Source organism: Engystomops pustulosus, chromosome 5 (genome assembly GCF_040894005.1).
Source record: "Engystomops pustulosus chromosome 5, aEngPut4.maternal, whole genome shotgun sequence".
NCBI lineage: Eukaryota > Metazoa > Chordata > Amphibia > Anura > Leptodactylidae > Engystomops > Engystomops pustulosus.
In genome coordinates, this window is record NC_092415.1 from 121,839,279 (window position 1) to 121,860,661 (window position 21,383).

At 41.2% G+C, this 21,383-nt stretch overlaps 1 protein-coding gene across 10 annotated transcripts in view; it reads right to left on the minus strand.

Annotated features, from left to right (window-relative positions):
* ZNF830 (zinc finger protein 830) overlaps positions 1-21,383 on the minus strand; it is a 1,461,156-nt gene that overhangs the window by 113,453 nt on the left and 1,326,320 nt on the right. For 5 of the 10 annotated variants that reach the window (XR_011855817.1, XR_011855818.1, XR_011855819.1 and 2 more), the window contains exons 7-9: positions 19,731-19,794; positions 15,151-15,272; positions 4,209-4,289 (exon numbers count right to left, since the gene is read on the minus strand). Coding sequence is in view for 6 of the 10 variants with exons in the window: in XM_072152932.1 (XP_072009033.1) it covers positions 4,209-4,289; positions 15,151-15,272; positions 19,731-19,794 (267 nt within the window). In the remaining 4 variants the exon portion in view is untranslated. The remainder of the gene's footprint in view (positions 1-4,208; positions 4,290-15,150; positions 15,273-19,730; positions 19,795-21,383) is intronic. The other 5 variants (XR_011855820.1, XM_072152934.1, XM_072152935.1 and 2 more) reach the window with 1 other exon arrangement.

Consider the following 21,383-nt stretch of genomic DNA (forward strand, 5'->3'; position numbering starts at 1 on the left):
TTAGTCCGGGAAAAGATAGGACATGTCCTTATCTTTTCCCGTATTACGGCGCTGTGGCCCATATGTTCCTATGGAGAGCGGCAGGGGTGAGCTGCGCTCACCTCCGCCTCCTCTCCCCACACGCTGCTGTGTGCCCGCCACGCTACGGCGCGGCGGGTAACGGCAGTGTGCATGTGCCTTAATCGGGCCGATGTGCACAGAATATGAGGTGAGAATGTAACAGTTGTGATACTATTGGAGAGTGGATTTTAATATTTTTGGCTTGCTAATTTTTACTCAAACCCAGTTAGTATTCTGCACATTTTTAATTGAGCACTTGTGTACATAAAATACTTTTGATACCTTTTCCACATAATTTTACATACTTTACATATTGATATGTTGGTTCTCCATATCTCCATACAATACTTTTGTGTATGTCTCCCACTGCACAGCTCCAGGCATAAACTCAATTGCTCACTGTTTTTTAGGTTTGCAATTCATAAAAATATGCTTTTACTTGATCTGTGTGGAAAACTCATTTCTTTTGGTTCAATGGTGAAACAGAAGTGCTCCACTGAGAACCTTTCAGAAAGTTTTTGAAACTACAGGGTGGCAGCCGCTGTTGCGCACACTGTTTCACCACTCAGGTGGCCCTGGCATCTGGGGTATTGGGTAGGGTTGCATGTTGCATCAAAATCTCGGTACTTATAATACAATACTTTCAAAGCCTGGTTCAATACCAGGTTTCTGTTACTTGCGGTACTGAGTGACTTCCACAGACTCATTACTAGTATCATCACTGAGATTATTATTGTAATTATCATGGAGATTATAATTATCATCATGGAGATTATTAATAATCTCCATAATATGAATTAATAATTACCGTATATACTCTAATACGGTAGTCAATTCTAAAAAAAAATTAACTAGTTAAAAAAAATAAACTTAAATACTCACCCTCCGACGTCAGCGCGGCTCCCCGATGTCAGCGTGTCCCGTCTTCTTTCTTCTCCGCGGCTCCTCTTCTCTCTTCTTTCTTCCGGCACTGACGCGGCCATGTTTTCTTCATGGCCGCGCATACTATGACGTCAGCAGCGGCCGCGTCATAGTATGCGCCTGCTAGAAGAAAAGATGGCCGCGTCCATGCCGGAAGAATGAAGAGGAGCCGTGGAGAAGAAAGAAGACGGGACGCGCTGACATCGGTAAGCCGCGCTGACATCGGAGGGTGAGTATTTAAGTTTATTTTTTTAAGGTCCGTGGGGGCAGGCTACTGTATACTACTAGGGGCTTGCTGTATACTACTAGGGGCTTGCTGTATACTACTAGGGGCTTGCTGTATACTACTAGGGGCTTGCCGTATACTACTAGGGGCTTGCCGTATACTACTAGGGGCTTGCCGTATACTACTAGGGGATTGCCGTATACTACTAGGGGATTGCCGTATACTACTAGGGGCTTGTCGTATACTACTAGGGGCTTTCTGTATACTACTAGGGGCTTTCTGTATACTACTAGGGGCTTTCTGTATACTACTAGGGGCTTTCTGTATACTACTAGGGGCTGCTGTATACTACTAGGGACTGCTGTATACTACATGGCGGCTGGCAGGCTGTATACTACTGGGGGCTGACAGGCTGTATACTACTGGGGGCTGACAGGCTGTATACTACTGGGGGCTGACAGGCTGTATACTACTGGGGGCTGACAGGCTGTATACTACTGGGGGCTGACAGGCTGTATACTACTGGGGGCTGACAGGCTGTATACTACTGGGGACTGACAGGCTGTATACTACTGGGGGCTGACAGGCTGTATACTACTGGGGGCTGACAGGCTGTATACTACTGGGGGCTGGCAGGCTGTATACTACTGGGGGCTGGCAGGCTGTATACTACTGGGGGCTGGCAGGCTGTATACTACTGGGGGCTGGCAGGCTGTATACTACTGGGGGCTGGCAGGCTGTATACTACTGGGGGCTGGCAGGCTTTTTACTATTGGGGTGGGGGGGGGGGGTTTGACCAATGCATTTCCCACCCTCGGCTTATACTCGAGTCAGTAGTTTTTCCCAGTTTTTGTTGGTAAAAATTAGGGGTCTCGGCTTATACTCGGGTCGGCTTATATTTGAGTATATACGGTATTATTATCATATAGATTATTATTATCATGGAGATTATTACTAATTATTATTTAAATTGAGATTATTATTAATTATTATGGAGATTGTATTATATGTTTAAAATATTCTAAAAATAATAATCTCCATAATAATAACAGTTAAATGAATAAAAATGTATAAGACAAAAAAATAAAAGCTAATTCAGATGGGCGTGGCTGCAGTTCATTTACAAAAGATGCGGACGGGATATCCGTGAACAGTCCATATTGTATACGTATGCCATCCGTTATTTTCACATATGCAAATAAAGCTGATGGGTTTCTGATCTACTTTTTGCTCTGCCCAGTTGGTTGCCTAGCAACATTTGAAGAAATAACCCTCTGCATACGGATGTCATGGATGTGCAGTCCATTTTTTGCGGATCCATTGATTTCTATGGATGTATGTCTGCATGCAAGAAAGTAACGCATGCTGCAATTTATTTCTTACTGTTTGCACATCTAAAAAAACAGACATGTGAACAGACCCATAGGAAAGACTAGGTCGTTTGCCATCCGCAAACAGAGGATAACACAACAAGGAAGGAAAGGAAGTGAAGGGATTGGATGTGGAAGGAAAACAATTCTATATGACATAACAAGCACCTGAGGTAGGCAATTCCACAGCTTGACAGTTCTCATGTTAAAAATACTCCATTTGAACAATTCAATGGTCAGCTGTGGTACAATTGAGCTGGTGCATTAAATACCGTAAGCAATCCAACAAAAGAAACAGGATGCACCAATAACCGCTCAAATGTCACAATCAAATAAATTTTTATTTCTATCCAAACAAAAGAGCGACAAGTAACACAAACATTTAAAAACAATTAAAACATATAATGTACACAGAATGCGACATGGGGACCGTGGAGTAGGTCAACACAGTACTGCCAGCTGCCAATACACTCAGTGGTGAGATATGATTCCTCCCACACAAAACCTGCACAAGGTATATGTTTGTAAAAATTATTATTTGGTATGACAAATATACAATTGTACCAATATTAAAGTGCCAAACAGTAATCAGTTTCTAAAGTGCTAGTGCACAGTCAATGAGGTGTCCCACAGCACATATGAAAGGTATACTACAAAAAGAAGTAAACAGAGATGCAATAACTGCTAGTTACCAGGTAAAGTGCTTACAGGGCAGGCATACAGGTGGAGGAAAAAGCAGGGGTATGAGGCTCCCCACACGTTTTGTCGCGCTAGGCGACTTCCTCAGGGGTTATGTTAAAAATACCCTGTCGCCTCTGGTACTTAAACCTTGCTTTCTCCAGACGGATACAGTGCGTATTGAGAGGGTACATGCTGTATGTTTGTGTATAAATATGTCTGTATATGGTATTCTATCTATGGGGGAGATTTATCAGAAGTGTCTGTGAGCAGATCTGTTCTAGTTGCCAATGGCAATAAATCAAAGCTCAGCCTTCATTATATTAACAGCTGTGGAAAAATGAGAGCCGGGTTCTGATTGATTGCCATGGGAGACTAGAACAGTTCTGCTCTCAGATGCTTCTGATAAATCTCCCCCTATGTGTTTGACTATGATGTGTATATAGTCTTCATTTGTGTACATATGTAAAGTGTATATGCTACATAGGTGTATATGCTGCTGTAAGTACTGTATACTGTACTGTATACTGTATGTATGTACTGTACTGTATACTGTATGTACTGTACACTGTACTGTATACTGTATGTATGTACTGTATACTGTATGTACTGTACTGTATACTGTATGTATGTTTATGTGGTATGTGTATGTATATAAGTGTATAAAAGTGTGTTGCTGCTGGTGTGTGCCCCCACTGGCATGATCTGCTCTTCTTGTAGCTTCCTATGCCCTGTTTTTTACCAAAAGAAACTTTCAAAATTATGCAAATGGGCCTCAGGGCATAGGAAGCTTAAAGAAGAGTGGATCCTGCCAGATCAGGCACACACCAGAATTTAAGTTTGCTTGGTTTACAATCCTTCATCCTGGTTGCAGATTTCCTTTAACATGCTTCAAACTAAACAAACAAAGTAAGAAAAAACCTTGTGTTTGGGAATAAGTAAATAGTACTTACGTTACTGACTTGACGTATTTCTTTCTGAAACTCTTCCCATTCTTTATCCAAATGGTCCTTAGGGGCGTCAACCTTCCTAACCTTAAAAGTAACATAAACCAGTTACCATAAAGTCATTTTTACAAAGAAATGCTCTGGTCCAAAAGGAGGTAATGAAGTTAGGCAAATACAAAATCAGATGGAAAAAAAAATACACATGACAAATTACACTTGACAATTTACAAAAGCTAAGCTAATACAGAATCAATGAGGGAAAAAATAGACATAAGGGGTACATCAATCCTATGAATGCCTTAAATGGGCATTTTGTAATTGTAAAGCAACCTATACACCAATATGTGCTGCACTTCAGATGAAAACAGATCCTTGGTTAGTTTTCCATATATAGCAATATATACATATATGAACTGTGTGTAATCCGTTGCTGAATTTAAAGTCTTTAATAATGCTCTGGGTGTTATCTGTCATATGCAATATAAACGGACGGTGAGCAAATTCTATTACTAGATTAGCCTAACCACTTCAAGATCACATAACTGTTACCTACCCAAGTGATCCATAAAGAGGACCACATCTGTGTCATCCCACAGACTTCTATGTCAAGTCTTGAGTCACAAAAAACAAGCAGGAATGGACAGTGAGTTTTCTGCAACCTCCAAACAGACTAGTGAAAAACAGTTGTATGCATGAGACGTATAAAATGAATGTGTACATGCTCACAACCATGGTCAACTCTTGGCCCATAAACAACCCAATGTTTGCAGCTCATAATTCATCGGTGATTGTGGTCCACTCACAAGCTGATGACAGTAGAAAAGACTGCCGAGCCACAAATAAGTGCAGGAATAAGACCGGCTTGGAGTTCTGCGACAAGTACAGGCTGCTCCTACACAGTGTTGTATACAATAAAGCTTCAAGCTTGAAAGCGCCTGTTTGGCGCGAAACAGCCCGTCGCTTGCCGCGGCTACATGTCCATCCGTATGCCACTCTGCTGAATAAAGTTTGAACATGTGCCGCTTCATTCTTTTATTCTTTATTCGCCTATAGCTTGTACTATAAACTCCCACAAGTAACACCATTTTAAGAACTAAACATGTCAATATAGTCAAATCAACATTTGGGAAGAACATTAACCCTTTCATTCTTTCTCAGGAATATACAAAAATGCATTGGAAATTTTTACATTTAAAATTTTGTATAACAATATTATCATTTAGCCCTAAAGTGTACACATTCTAAGGGTATTAGCGGTTAACCCCTTAATGACCTGGCCCTTTCTTGTTTTTTCATTTCCATTTTTCACTCCCCACCTTCAAAAATCTATACATTTTTATTATTTTCACACAAAGAGCTTGACGGCTTGTTTTCTGCGTAACAAATTGCACTTCATAGTGATGGTATAGAATATTCCATGCTGTGTAATGGGAAGAGGGAAAAACAATCCAAATGCAGTGAAAATGGTGAAAAAACGTATTTGCGTAATTTTCTTGTGGGCTTGGATTTTACGGCTTTCAGTGTGCGATAGGTTTTATATAATGTTTTCATACAATTTACAAAAATAGATTTTTTTGATTTTGCCATCTTCTGGCACTAATTATTTTTTCATACTTCGGTGTACGGAGCTGTGGGTGCTGTTATTTTGTGCGACTTTTGATGACGTTTTCAATGCTACAATTTTCAGGACTGTACAACCTTTTGATCACTCTTTATTGAATATTTTTATTTTTGAAAATGGCAAAAAAGTCCTTTTTTTAACTTTTGGCACTATTTTCCGTTATGGGGTTAAATGCAGTGAAAAACTTTATTTTGATAGATAGGGCAATTTATTTTTATTTTTACGATTTGTTTGTTTCTTCAAAGTACGTTAATACTCGACATGCGGATGTCAACTGCCATTTCAGTGCACAGCGATGTGCAGAATGGAATTTGTCCTATGCGGTTGTTAGCTTGTCGTTTTGGCTACAAATATATTTTCAGGTGCCACAACATACTTGCAGACCCACTTAAGGACCAATACAATAGAAAACCCATGAAGATGACACTTATGGAAAGTATACCCCTCAAAGAATGTATCTTGGGCTGTGGTGAGCATTTTAACCCCCCAGCTCCTGGCCAAAATTTCATACAAAGTGAATGGTACATTTTTTTCTAAAATATGCCCTTTTAGTGCTAAATGTATTTTGCCTAACTCATGCCACTACAGACAAAACACCGCAAAAAAGATTCTGCAGGTTATCTTGAGCATGGAAAACTATCACTAGTTCAATGTCGTGTTAGAAGAGCCCCTGAGGTACCAGTACAACAGAAACCCCAAATAAATGTATCTAGCGCATATAAGCATTTTAACCTCTAAGGTGCTGGCTCAAATACAATACGAAAAATCTTTTTCGCGCCAAAACGAGGCATACAGCTTCCACCTCTGGACCAATCGTCCTGTGCCTGCCCTGGGCTTTATACCCCACCACGGCGCTCAAGCATTTGTCACGGACCTGATGAAGGGGGTAGACCACCCCCGAAACGCGTAGTCCTTTTACCATTCAAATAAATATTATCTTGAACCTCACAATCTGTGTTGAACCTAGCCTAATTTGGGCAGCGCGTCTTATACAAACCCAGGTTTTTAAAACTCCATATCCATGTGATCACAGACCCAAGATGGACAAAGACAAAGACTCTGACCGGAGAGGGACATGAGCAGTGTGTGGGGCACATACAGTCATGGCCAAAAGTTTTGAGAATGATACAAATGTTAATTTTTACAAAGTCTACTGCATCAGGTTTTATAATGGCAATTTGCATATACTTCAGAATGTTATTAAGAGTGATCAACTTAACAGCAAGTAATTGCAAAGTCAATATTTCCTAGAAAATGAACTTTTCCCCCAAAACACATTTCAACTTCATTGCAGGCCTGCCTTAAAGGGAGCAGCTAACATCGTTTCAGTGATTGCTCCATTAACACAGGTGTGGGTGTTGATGAGGACAGGGCTGGAGATCAGTCTGTCATGATTAAGTAAGAATCACACCAATGGACACTTTCTGGAGGCTGGTGCTTGGCATCATTGTTTCTATTAACCATGATTATCTCTAAAGAAACACATGCCGTCATCATTGCACTGCACAAAACTGGCCTAATAGGGAAGAGTATCGCAGCTGGAAAGATTGTACCTCAGTCACCAATCTATCGCATCATCAAGGAATTCAAGAAGAGAGGTTCCATTGTTGCCAAAAAGGCTCCAGGGCGCCCAAGAAGGACCAGCAAGCACCAGGACTGTCTCTTAAAAGTGTTACAGTTTCGGGATTGGGCTACCAACAGTGCAGAGCTTGCTCAGGACTGGCAGCAGGCAGGTGTGAGTGCATCTGCACACACTGTGAGGCGGAGATTCTTGGAGCAAGGCCTGGTGTCAAGGAGGGCAGCAAAGAAGCCACTTCTCTCCAGAAAAAAACATCAGGGACAGACTGATATTCTGCAAAAGGTACAGGGAGTGGACTGCTGAGGACTGGGGTAAAGTCATTTTCTCTGATGAATCCCCTTTCCGATTGTTTGGAACATCTGCAAAACAGCATGTTCGGAGAAGACAAGGTGAGCGATACCACCAGTCTTGTCTCATGCCAACTGTAAAGCATCCTGCAACCATTCATTTGTGGGGTTGCTTCTCATCCAAGAGAATCGGTTCTCTTGCAGTCTTGCCTAAAAACACATCCATGAATAAAGAATGGTACCAGGATGTCTTCCAAGAGCAACTTCTCCCAACCGTCCAAGAGCAGTTTGGTGATCAACAATGCCTTTTCCAGCATGATGGAGCACCTTGCAATAAAGTAAAGGTGATAACTAAATGGCTCAGGGAACAAAACAGAGATTTTGGGTCCATGGCCTAGAAACTCCCCAGATCTTAATCCCATTGAGAACTTGTGGTCAATCATCAAGAGACCGGTGGACAAACAAAAACCAACAAATTTTGACAAAATGCAAGCATTGATTGTGCAATAATGGACTGCTATCAGTCAGGATTTGGTCCAGAAGTTGAGAATTGAGAAGTTGAGAGTTGAGAATTGCAGAGGTCCTGAAGAAGTAGGGTCAACACTGCAAACATTGACTTGCTGCATTCTAACTGTCAATAAAAGCTTTTGTTACTCATAATATGATTGCACTAGTATTTCTGTATGTGATAAAAACATCTGACAAACACACAGAAAAACCAGAGGGCAACAGATCATGTGAAAATATAGTATTTGTGTCATTCTCAAGACTTTTGGCCATGGCTGTAGCCCCAACTCCCACACTTGAATATATCCAGTTTTTCTATAGAATAGAAAAAGTTCAGACTCTGGAATGTCTGTGTAGGATAATGGAGTGAACTTAGATGTTACAGTGGTGTGTTAGATTCCTTCTTTGTTATCCTGGCATGCTGAGACCCCTAGTACTACATGCAGAATAGAGAGGGATCTGCCTCCCCTCCCTTCTTTAGGACTTGGTGAACACAGGAGAGGGAGGATAACACAGGAGGGGGAGGATGACACAGGAGGGGGAGGATGATGAAGATGATGCAGACAGAAGATGCATGAAAGGAACAATGAGAATGTTTGACATGCTTTGTGCAGCGCTGCGTAATCTATTTTGGTTTGATTTCCTGCAATAGCTGTAATAGTTTAACAAGCAGTAAAACCTTCCCATGATCCTACACTATTAGTCCTATACAGCATAAGTGACTGAGATAATTATTAGGAGCTTTTCAAGCAGAAGCTATAACATCCACAGACGACTCCTACTTCCCTAACTCTAGTGATGCTTCTGTTCAGTAACCCTGTGCCCCCAGTATTAATGTATATGATTTGTATACTGTAAGTATTCTATTATACAGCGTTGGTACATCCCCTGGCCTCAAACTGTGTTTTGTCTGGAGTATATTGTTCATTTTCTATTGTTTTTATTTAAGTTGAAGGCAAGTACCTTACAGAGGAGAGGCAACTTGCTAGAAGCTCTGCTGATCACGTGTCATCCTGGACCCTTCTTGGATTTGCATCTTACTGATGTCTGTGCATGCAAAGCTTCTGTAGTAGTTTTGGACTATCTTCTTAGTATTTCACCTCTCCATGACTAGAAATATTGCTTATAATGTGCCCTCTTTATGATGCAGTATTACATTGAATCCATCTCCACTACTTTCACTAATAACCAGAGAGAAGCAAGGCAGCACAACCTGTATAGTTTTTGTCGGGTGCAAAAATCTGTAAACTCCTCGGCAGGGGATCCAATAGTAGTCACAGGAAAACAGCAGCACTCCAAATAGTGATCAAAGCGGGGTGATCTTTATTTCAAAGGTGCGACGTTTCGGTGAGCATTTCACCTTTTTCAAGCATACAAACAGTGGTTTAACATGTGATATAAATAGACCCAATCACATTCCGATTGGTCAGCACAGATACAAGTAAATATATAACAAATTGGTGAACAAGTTACTGTGTAGAAGTATACAACACATTATATAATCATAAGTGATAATATGAGTGTAAAACACACAGTGAGAGTGGTTTAAAACATTAGTAACGCCTCCAGGTGCAGGACCGCCCCGTCGTCAACAGCATTCATTCATAAAAAAGAAGAATTGGCACATTTACAACTGCTACAAAGTCAATACTATTGACCCAGATATTAAATTTACACTAGTTTACTCTACAGAGATGGTTCAATTCTTAGATGTGCAGGTCATACGGACGGATCAGGGTCTCAGTACAGATCTGTATACAAAACCGACAGACAGGAACACTATCTTGCGGTATGAGAGTAGCCATCCTCGTGCCATGATTAATTCTCTGCCTCTCAGCCAATTTCTAAGAGTCAAGAGGATTTCCTCTGATGACGACAAATATCGTAAGAACATCAATACAATGATTGCTAAATTCCGTAATAGGGGGTACCCTAAAAAGGTAATTGAAAAAAACTTAAACATTGCTCATAACAAAAATCGTATGGAACTCTTGTCTCCTAATAGGTTAAAAAAAACATTTACTAGAGTTCCCTTTGTGTCTACCTTCAATGACAATAGTGATAAAATTTCCAAAATTATACGGAAACACTGGCGGATTCTAACCAGTGAGCCCTCCGGTGTTCCTGAATTCGGTCATCCCCCCTTACTTTCATACAGACGCTCCAAAAACATCAGAGACCGTCTGGTCAAATCTGATGTGGGCCCACTCGGTACATCCATCCAAAGAACCATTAGTGGTCCCAGGAAGACAGGCTGTTTTCCTTGTCGTTCCTGTATAAATTGTCCGCATGCCATCCGGGGTGATACGTTTACTCATAAGGACATTACTTACCGTATCAAACATTATCTCGATTGTACTAGTGACTTTGTAATTTACAAACTATCATGTCCGTGCGACTTACTCTATGTTGGCGAAACCACCCTTGAATTTAGGACTAGATTCACACAACATAGATACACTATTCGTAAACGCAGACTAGATCTGCCTGTTAGCAGACACTTTACTGAAAAGGGACATAAGGAATCTCAACTCAAATTTCAGCTCATCGATCATATTCCTGTACCCAGGAGAGGAGGGAATAGAGAGCGTCTGCTTAGAAAGAGGGAATTAGAATGGATCTCTCGCCTTCGTACACTCCAGCCCCATGGGCTTAATATTGAGTTTAATCTGAACGAATTGATTTGATGTGTCTGGATTTCTGCTTCAAATGTTCGCTCTGCTCTGCCATTCCTTTGGTACTCCAATGTATTAAGCATACCTGGTTTTTGAGGGAGTTCCCCTCTTCAGTTCATATTCTTTTTATTTACTAATTTTTTTTCTTTATCCGTTTTTCCTATAGATCCTCCCTAGGCGGGACCGTTTTCCCCAGTCGACCTCCACATTTTTGTCTGCTACAACTGATGATACCCAGCTTTGGCCTGATGACTTCTTTTCTCCTGCTTGTGATATTGGTCCGAAATGCTGGCTGTCTGGGACAATTAGCGATTGCACGGTGGACTGCTAATTCGCGGCCCCCCTGTGCTCCGCTAGCCCCTATTGTTCACACGCACCCCTTGGGTGAACATAGTGTGACTCTGACGGCCTGCCAGGACTAAAATACCCTTTACTTACTTTTGTTCTTGGTCAGCGCTCCTGCGCCCTTTTCCAATATGGCCGCCGCGGCATAAGCTGTCGCAGTGCGCATGCGCCTGGACGCTTTGTGCCCGCAACCGGCTTCAATTGTGTGACACACACTCCACCTCTGTTTACTCCGCTGTCAGTCCGGAAGCGCTTGTTAATGAAGTGGGTTACTTTGTAGCAGTTGTAAATGTGCCAATTCTTCTTTTTTATGAATGAATGCTGTTGACGACGGGGCGGTCCTGCACCTGGAGGCGTTACTAATGTTTTAAACCACTCTCACTGTGTGTTTTACACTCATATTATCACTTATGATTATATAATGTGTTGTATACTTCTACACAGTAACTTGTTCACCAATTTGTTATATATTTACTTGTATCTGTGCTGACCAATCGGAATGTGATTGGGTCTATTTATATCACATGTTAAACCACTGTTTGTATGCTTGAAAAAGGTGAAATGCTCACCGAAACGTCGCACCTTTGAAATAAAGATCACCCCGCTTTGATCACTATTTGGAGTGCTGCTGTTTTCCTGTGACCACTACTTTCACTAGATTCAAAAGGGGGGATAGATTAGGTATAGATTAGGTATCTAGGTTGTATCTAAAATTTTTTGTAATACCTTAATGATAATTAAACCAGTTAGCTTTTAATATGTCAAAACTGAATATATATCACTAATCTGCTTTTTGGGGGTTTTATTTGTAGCTGGCTCTAGAAATCAGGAAGGTGGTTGATTGTAGAATACTGCGTATCTGATATAGATACGCAGTGGTCACACAACATGAAGTAATAATTAACACAACCACTACTGACCTACCTGTCTGTACAGGAGGTAGAGGTGAAGGCACTGATAAAGGTGTGTAAAGTGGCAGAGGGTAAGAAAAGTGATTCTTTTGGAGGTCCTTATGATTCTTAACCTAATATATTAAGTTCATCAAAAATTATGAGACCTTAAAATAGCTGATAGAGAGGCCTTGGTGTTTCATAAAGTTCCATACTCGAAGGTAAAACTTTTAAAGCTATAACACATGAACGCCTAGGGAAAAGAGCCTGTATCAGTACAGTCTGTGACCCTTGCTGGCCTAGTCAGTTTATCTATACTCCGGTCTTTATAGAAACAGTCTTCACAGGTGAAGTAGCAAGATTGGAGTAAAACTGGGGCACAACGGATCGAGGGTGGTAAAAAAGTGACAAGCAATGTTTGCCAAAGGCCCGTTACCCTAGGATGGTTCAGTGCACCCACGGGGTGAAGCACCAGTCTCAGACTCTATATGCTCAGTGGTTGATAAGTATTGAGTATCACTTAGATTTACTTTTGTGACTGTCCATTCATGCTAAGGGAGAGTAGCGAAAACCCTCATATACACACTCGAAAGCTTCTTCCAGAGGTTGCAGATTGATATGTACAGCTTCCAAAGGTAAGTAGCTATGAACATGTGCTTGTCTGTGTGGACCTCTTTTATGGGTAAGATGAATCCTATCCTGTAACCAAAGCAACTGTAAAGACTACAGTTCATAGATCAATGAATACGTTAGTCCACTTATTGTAGAGACTATAAAAAGTCAAAGTAAAAATCTCTATTGGGGTGGTAATAAAATAATTGATAAGTGTACTAGGAATTAAATAGGCTTTGCTCCTACTGAGGTTGTTGCTTTTTTTGTCATGGAGAATTGATGGGATATGTCCAAACCCTGTAGAAACATTTTTCTTAGGTGCATAACCAAGTATTTGAAGGGCCATCTTTTGAAGGGGTTACTTGTTAGGGAAGAAGATAAGGGAAAGGAAAAGTTTGTTCATATAAAATAGTCTCATATTCATTTGTGAGATCTGTAGAAAACTAGTACGGCATCGCTAATACCACCATACTTTATCAGAGCCAGAAAGGCTAAGAGATAACAGCCTGGGACGATTATGCAGGAGAGGGTCCCCTAATTCTTTGTATTACTCCTCCTATTAATAAATTAGGTCCCCCTGAGTTTTCATGACTGGGGGCACTTGAAGAGACCGGCTATTATCACTGATACTGCCAAGCGCGAGCTGATCGCTATAGTAAGCAGTTGGATAGGATAAATTCTTCTCATATACAATAGCGTGGTGCATTCTCCTCACACTATTTAGATATAATATAATGCCACTATTGTGTATATTGTAATGGGATTAGCTCTTGGATCGCCATCTCCTGGGATAGACAAGCACTTTTTGTCACATCACAGTCCACTCCAGACAACCAGCCGCAACCAGTTTTATTTCTTTAACCCCTTAAGGACGCAGGGTTTTTCGGCTCATTTCTCGCTCTCCAACTTCAAAAATCCATAACTTTTTCATTTTTACGTGTACAGACCTGTGTGAGGGCTTATTTTGTGCGTAACAAATTTTACTTTCCCGTGATGCTATTTATTTTAACATGCCGTGTACTGCGAAAATTCCAAATGTGGAATTCTTGTGGGCTCAGTTTTTACGACTTCCACACTTCGCTCCGAATAACACGCCTACTTTATTCTTTGGTTCGGTGCGATCGCGGTGATACCAAATTTATACAGGTTTTATTGCGTTTTAATACATTTTCAAAAATTAAACGAATGTGTACAAAAAAGAAAAAAAAATTTTTGCCATCTTCTGACGCTAATAACTTTTTCATACTTTGGCGCACGGAGATGTGTGAGGGGTCATTTTTTGCGAAATGAGGCGACGTTTTCATTGCTACCAATTTGAGGTCTGACATTTTAATCATTTTTTATTTCATTTTTTATATCATGTAAAAAGGTGTAAAAGTCGCATTGCGGACATTTGGGCGCCATTTCCCGCCTCGGAGGTCACCGCCGCCCATAACCGTTTTTATATTTTGATAGATCGGGCATTTTGGGACGCGGCGATACCTAATATGTTTGTGATTTTTACTGTTTATTATGTTTTATATCCGTTCTAGGGAAAGGGGGGTGATTTGAACTTTTAATATTTTATTAATTTTTTTTATTTTTTAAACTTTTTTTTTTCCACTATTTTTTAGACCATCTAGGGTACATTAACCGTAGATGGTCAGATCGCTCCTACCATATACTGCAATACTACAGTATTGCAATATATGGCATTTTTGCAGGTCATACATTACAATGAGCCACTGGCTCATTGTAACGAACCTGCATAAGCCATGTAGTCTCGTGTCAAAAGAAGACCCCAGGCTACCATGGTAACCGATCGCTCCCCCCCGATGACGTCCGGGGGCGCGGCGATTGGAAAAAAATGGCGGCGTCCGCACGCCGCCGTCTTTTAAACGCCGCCGGCGACTTTGCCCGCGGCGTTGAGAGGGTTAATAGCCGCGATCGGTGCAAGCACCGACCGCGGTTATTAGCGGTGGGGGTTTTGTGCAAAATGCAAAAATCCCCACCTCTGTATGAAGAGGACTCAGCCCGTGAGCCCTCTTCATACATCCCTTATAACTGCACCGTAGAGCTACGGCGCAGAGCGTTAAGGGGTTAAAATGGCAAAACAAAATAATACAGAAATAGATGTGGTCACATCTAAAGTATGCCATGTCGCTTCCTTGGTGTTCTTTGGATTCTGGAAAAAAAAAAGAAGGCAAAATAATTTCCTGATTATGGTGGAAACTTAAAGATACCTTGGGTGTAAATGTTTTATCTAAAGTAAGGATGATTGTGTCATCATATATTCTGAGATAAGGTTCCCTAAGGGAGAGAGCTTGAATCTCCCCCAGACGCCTAGCTGTAGCTCTCTAGGGGTTCAAATGGCAGGGCCGTAAGGTAATACAATACCAGGGATAAATCCCAGTTAGGAGTGAGGTCTTAATCTAGAGGTGGCTTTTACGAACCTCTGAATCCACATATGCTCTGCCAGCGAGGTATCAAAGAAAGCACTTAGGGCTGATATTTGTACTTTGAGAGAGCTTGTCTTTAGACCCTTATCAAATCCTGCTTGCAGGAAGTTCAGCACCTGTGAAATATTAGGGGACAATTGATTAGGAGGAACCGTGCCACAAAAGAAAACAAATTTCTTTCAGATGATGGAGTAAATTTTATGGGTGACTGGTTTACGGCTAGCCTTCATTGTGATAATTACCTTATCCGATAATCCTTGAGATATTAGCACCATCCTTTCAGGATCCATGCTGAAAGCTGGAGAGCCTGGGGATTGGGATGATGTACTAGGCCCTGGAACAGGAGATCGGACCACGGTGGCAGCAGAAGAGGTTCTGCCAACGGAATCTTTTTTAACCAAGGGAACCAGTTCTTTTTTGGCCACCAGGGTACAATAAGGATTACTTTTGCTCGATCTTGTCTGATCTTTTGAACAACTCGTGCTATAAGGCATAAGAGGGAAGGCGTACATCAACAGCCCGCTCCAGGATTGGCTGAAGGCATCTTTTTGACTTAAGGGGACTGCTGGTTCTAGTGGGAAGAAATGGGGAAGCTTTGAATTCTGATGGATGCGAACAAGTCTGTCACTGGTTGTCCCCATCTTTGTGTTAACTGTAGATAGACATCCTTGTTCAAAGACCACTTGTTTGGGTCGATTTTCTGTCGACTGATATAATCCGCCACTTGATTCTCCTCTCCTCTTAGGTGAATGGCTGAAAGCGAGTACACATTGCTCTCTGCCCATGCAAATACCGTGCTTGAGAGATTTAGGAGATCTGGATTCTTTGTTGCTTTCAAATGTGGAGAAAGTACTCACTAGGACTTCCCTTGGGGTTCCATCTCTAATATGGTTCTCCAGTTCAGCTATCCAATGGAAGAGGGTACGGGCTACAGACGTTGTGGCGATGTTGGCCTTTAAATTGAGCATGGCGCATTCCCAGGTTTTCTTCCGCTTTCCTATCTAGCAGATCTCTCAACTGAATAGCATCCTCAAATGGTAAACCAGTCATTTTTGTCATCTGTGTGACTTGAATATCTACCTTCAGGGTAGAATTCCATAACCTAGTCTCCAGTTACCTCCATTCTTGTAGTATCAGATCTTTGAGGGTGTTGTTTATTGGAAATACCTGTCTTTTCTTAACTTTAAGAAGACCAAAGAAGACCATCCTGTATGGGCTGTGGCTCTTCCACCTCTTCTATCTTGAAGGAATCCTGTGTCGCCTTCAAGAGTGGTTTTAGATCCTCAGATGCTAATAGATATCTAGAAGCCATCTTGTTTGCGGAACAAGATGGAGATGGGTCTATTTCTAAGGAATCTTTTCCATCAGATCCCTCTGAGTCCGAAGCTAAAACTGAAGGAGATTCTAATACCCTTTGTCTCTTCTGAGGTGATCCCTGAGGGATCAATGCAGCTATAGATGACGTTACTGAAAACTGTACTTCTTCTCTAATAAAACTGCGCATTTGGTCCACAAAGGAGCTCCTTTCCTTACTGAGCAGATTGTATGCAAAAAATGTATAGACAGTCTTTTTATAAGCACTTGGTAGCCTCTCCAGACACATATTGCATTTTCTATATGCTGACTTCTGCTTCCCTGAAGTACTCTGCACAAACTATTAGCATGCAACCGACCTGTATCGCCAGGAATGCTATACTTAACAATGAGCTCGGAAGCAGGCAGGTCGAGACTCTCACCGGAATTGTTGTTAGTCCACAGATCAAGGTGAGCACCTCGCAATTGCAATTTTTAAACTTACCGCTCCACGTTCCTGCTTCCGGGACGCGTCACATCCGGCCTCCATCACTATGGCAGAAGTCGTCGTAGACTTCCCGGAGCCGCGGACAGAGTCGAAAAAGACTCAGTGCTACAGGGCCATAACCCGATCGAGACGCAAAGGTGCTTGGGGTAAGGGACGAATCCCCGTGCCTCCGTGATTCTCTCCCCGCTTTCCATCAGTTGGGACAGTGGGCACTGTCCCAACTGATGGGAAGCGGGGAGAGAATTTTTCTCTCTCTACTCCATGCCCTGTGTAGGGCCAGGAAGCCATTGGGGAGTGGATGCAGGGGTGGGGCATTTATCCTCTCTGCTTCCTGTCCCTACAGAGGTCAAGGGTCATCCTCCAGTTGGGGTCGTCATGGGGGACGCCATGGAAAAAGGCAGGATCTGAGCTTCCCGCTCCCCCCGATTTGCAGAGAATCCTTGATGCAGTTTTATTACACAATGTAATAAAGCTATAAGAGGGCAAATCAGAATGGGAGTTTTAAGGAAGAATTGCTGCTGATTAGAGCGGCCATAAATCGCCAAAGGGTTAGGATAAAAGAGATGGAATCCAAGATATCAGACCTAGAAGATAATTAGGAAAAAATGTTGCAAGAGTTCGCGCTAACTAAAAAAAAATGGTAAAAATGAACAAAAATGTATTGACTTAGAAAATCTTTCAGGTCTGATATCCGTTGTGTTGGGATCCTGGAAGCGGTTGAAAGTGAAGACCCGGTGTCCATTTTACAAGATTGGATTAATAACCTAGGGGAAGATATCTTTTCTCTTCCTGTGTTTATAGAGATCCATATGAAACCTTTACCACAAGACAGTCATCCTAGACTGATAATAGCTAAATTAATACTCTCTTAAGATCAAGATACTATTGTGGCGTTGGGGAGAAGTAAAGAGCAATTGGAATGCAATGGTAAAACTGTAAATATATATATATATATATATATATATATATATATATATTTTTTTTTTTTTTTTTTGAAACTCAAAACAAGTGTAAGAGATTTGTGAAAGTTAAAGGGGTATTCCAGGAATCAGCATAATTCATATACAAGTGGGCACTCAAAATATAAGCTAATGTGTAATTAGTTGTTATTTAAAATTTTGCTCCCCTTAGCAGAAAATGCTGATGACATAGACTGTAATGAAGAATTAAAATGCTACTGGCCCTTTAATCAGTCCGTTAATTTCCTCCGCGCGGTCTGTTGCAGGACAGAAGATGGCCGCTGGTCACATGTCCACATCACATGTCCTGCACCTGCCTGGGCAGGTCATGTGATCAGCACTATGTTTGGCTGTAGTCAGTTGGTTGCAGTGCATCCAGTATGGCCGGTCTTGTGGTGATGGCAGTTACACATCATTACTATGGTAACAGAGCAAGAAAACCTGTTACATCATCACTGGGAGCAGAGCATAAGAGGGAGGAGGAGTAACTGAGAACTAAAGGATCATGGAACTTGTAGTTTCCAGTGGCGGCCATCTTAGTGATAACTCCACCTACTTTAGAGAGGCCATAAATTTTGTAAATCATAAAATCAAATTATTTAAGCTCCGTTTTGTGCCTAATGACATTGAGTATTGTTGTATTCATTTATTTATATCATCATGAGTTTTTATGTCAGACGTTCATATTCCCGGAATACCCCTTTAAGGTGGGCAGGGAGGGTAAAACTATCTTCTTTGAGGAAGCAAGAGCGGCAATTAGTTTGATCGAAAGTTTGATAGAAAACAACACTTGAAAATAACTTCATCGATGGGAGTGGGAAGGGGTGGGGGAAAATAGAGGACAGGGAGGTAAAGAGAAGGAGGGGAGAAGAGAAAAGTAAAATGAGAAAAAATTTAAGAAAATAAAAAATATAAGATATAAGATTTGATGGTTAATTTGTGAATTTGATTGAGGTTTCGGTGGGGAAGTCAGTACAGAAAAATGTTTTCAAGGTATAAAAGATACCAGAAAAATTAGAGGGGGGGGGAATTAAAATGGGGTGGGTTTTTTTCCCTTCTTTCTCACCTAATAGTCCAGTATGGGTACAAGTTTTACCTTTGGTAGTTTTATGGGGTAAAATGGGGTATAGCCACAAGCAGAGTGTCATGAAAACAAAAGAAGGTAAGAGAGCCAGGGTAATCCCATCGTACAAAACCGGAGTCAAATCAAAGAAAGTATGTCAATGTCTTTTGAGGCTCAATCTGAGGGGAGCCTGTCATTACTCCCTAGTTAGCCACCTGTCTAATGCTCAATCTCCCCCACACATGGCTATGCTGGACTGCTGGAATGAGCAAGGATGTTCCTTCCGGGACTATGACATGTAGGCCCTCAGCCTCCTCAGATACTAATCCCTCTATAACACATTATTAACAGGTGCCTTTTAGTGTTTTTGTGATGAATCCCATAATGAGAGCTTGTGCATCTTAAAGGAAATCTACCATCAAAATAAAGAATGATAAACCAGGGGCACTTACGCATAGATCCAGGCAACATTATTGTGGTAATCTTATATTTGTTATCTCCTTGTTGTCTCCTTCCAATTAAAATCAACTTTTAACATTATGCTAATGAACCAGTAGGGCTGTGGGGGCCTCAACATAACCCTTCCATGTTGCAGTTTCACAGGCTGTTACACAAATATAATAAAATTCCATTGTCTTGGTGCACTGGATTATGCATACGTGTTCCTGGTTTATCATGCTTGATTTTTATGATAGATTTCCTTGTTAGAAATGCGTTTTGCTCCTATTTTGCCAGTGGAATGAGCACTTACCTTTGCATCAACTTCTGGGTCATCAAAGAATCCCTCAGGTAAGGCTTCTGCTGTATTCTCCTTCCTGCATTACAAAGATAAATCACTTTTAAAATGTGTGACCCATTCAGTCTTCCGCTAATTACTTCTGGGGTAGAGTCGATATTCCCAGTCTATGAGAGAGTAAACGATTTGTTATGATAATAGAATGTAGGTCAATAAGTTGCCCCGGTAAGGACTTGGGTATTACTAAACAAGGCCCATGCGTAAACATGCCATGTTTCACCATAACTCATCAGGGGAGGGGGTATATGCATGACATGTAAACATAGCTCCCAACCGTCCCGATTTTGACGGGACTTTCCCGTTTTTCGTACCTCTGCCCCGCGTCACGGGCAGCTATGAGATTGTCACGGATTTTCCCCCCAGGTCCCGCTGTGTCCCGGCGCTGTGTCCGCAGAGTAAATACTTTGAAAGTCTGAACTCACAGTACAGAATGGCTTCTACAGACATCGGGAGGGAATCCTTTTCAGAGAAGTGTCGGGCTTAGCGGAGAGCAGGGACCACGTCATCAGCTTCAGATCAGCATCTGTCCATATATGGTCACTGCATCTCCTAGGGTTCCCCAGAGCAGACATCGGGCAGGGAATCCTTTTCAGAGAAGTGTCGGCTTAGCAGCGAGAGCAGGGACCACGTCATCAGGTCAGATCAGCATCTGTCCATATATGGTCTCCAGGTTCCCCAGACACAAGCTCTTTATATAATTAAATTAAATAAAGTTTTGGCCAGGCTGAGAATCGAACCTGGGACCTTGTGCACCATAGACAAGAGCTTAACTAACTGAGCTATAAGCCCAGTGATACAGAGCTGAGGATTTCTGGTAACTAAGACATGTTATCTAACATTTACACTGTGACACAGACTAATGCACTGATATATAGAGAGGGATCTTCTCAGAGATTATTATTGTAATTATTGAGACTATTATTATTATTATTATTATAAATTTTATTATTTTTATTATTATGGAGATGATTATTATTATTTTTACCATTATTAATAATCATCTCCATAATAATAAAAATAATAAAATTTATAATAATAATAATAATAATAGTCTATAATAGTCTATAATAGTCAATAATAATAATAATCTCCATAATAATAATAATAGTCTCAATAATTACAATAATCTGAGAAGATCCCTCCCTATATACCAAGGCAGTATATAGTCATAGTTCTTAGTTACCAAAATTCTCCACCTTGTTAATCACAGAGGTTATAGCTCAGTTGGTTGAGGCGCTGTGTTATTATTGTACATGGACACTGCAGGTTCTGCGTTCAAATCCCAATGAGGATAATTTTTTTTTTATTGAGATGATTTTTATTATTTTAATATGGCTAAAATTTGGGGCGTGGCCAGGGAGTGATTGGGGGTGTGGCTTAGGGGGATCGCCGCGGCACGCTACGCATGCCGCCATTTTGTCCCTCTTTCCTCTTCACAAATGTTGGGAGGTATGATGTAAAGTATACAAAGTCAGTATGTCCAAATAAAAGGAAACAAATATCTATTAATTTCCTGAGGACTCTATGGGTAAGCACCTTACCTATTATGTATAAGAACATGCCAAAGATTATTAGGTATTTAAGCAATTTTTAGGGTTTTCAGTGATA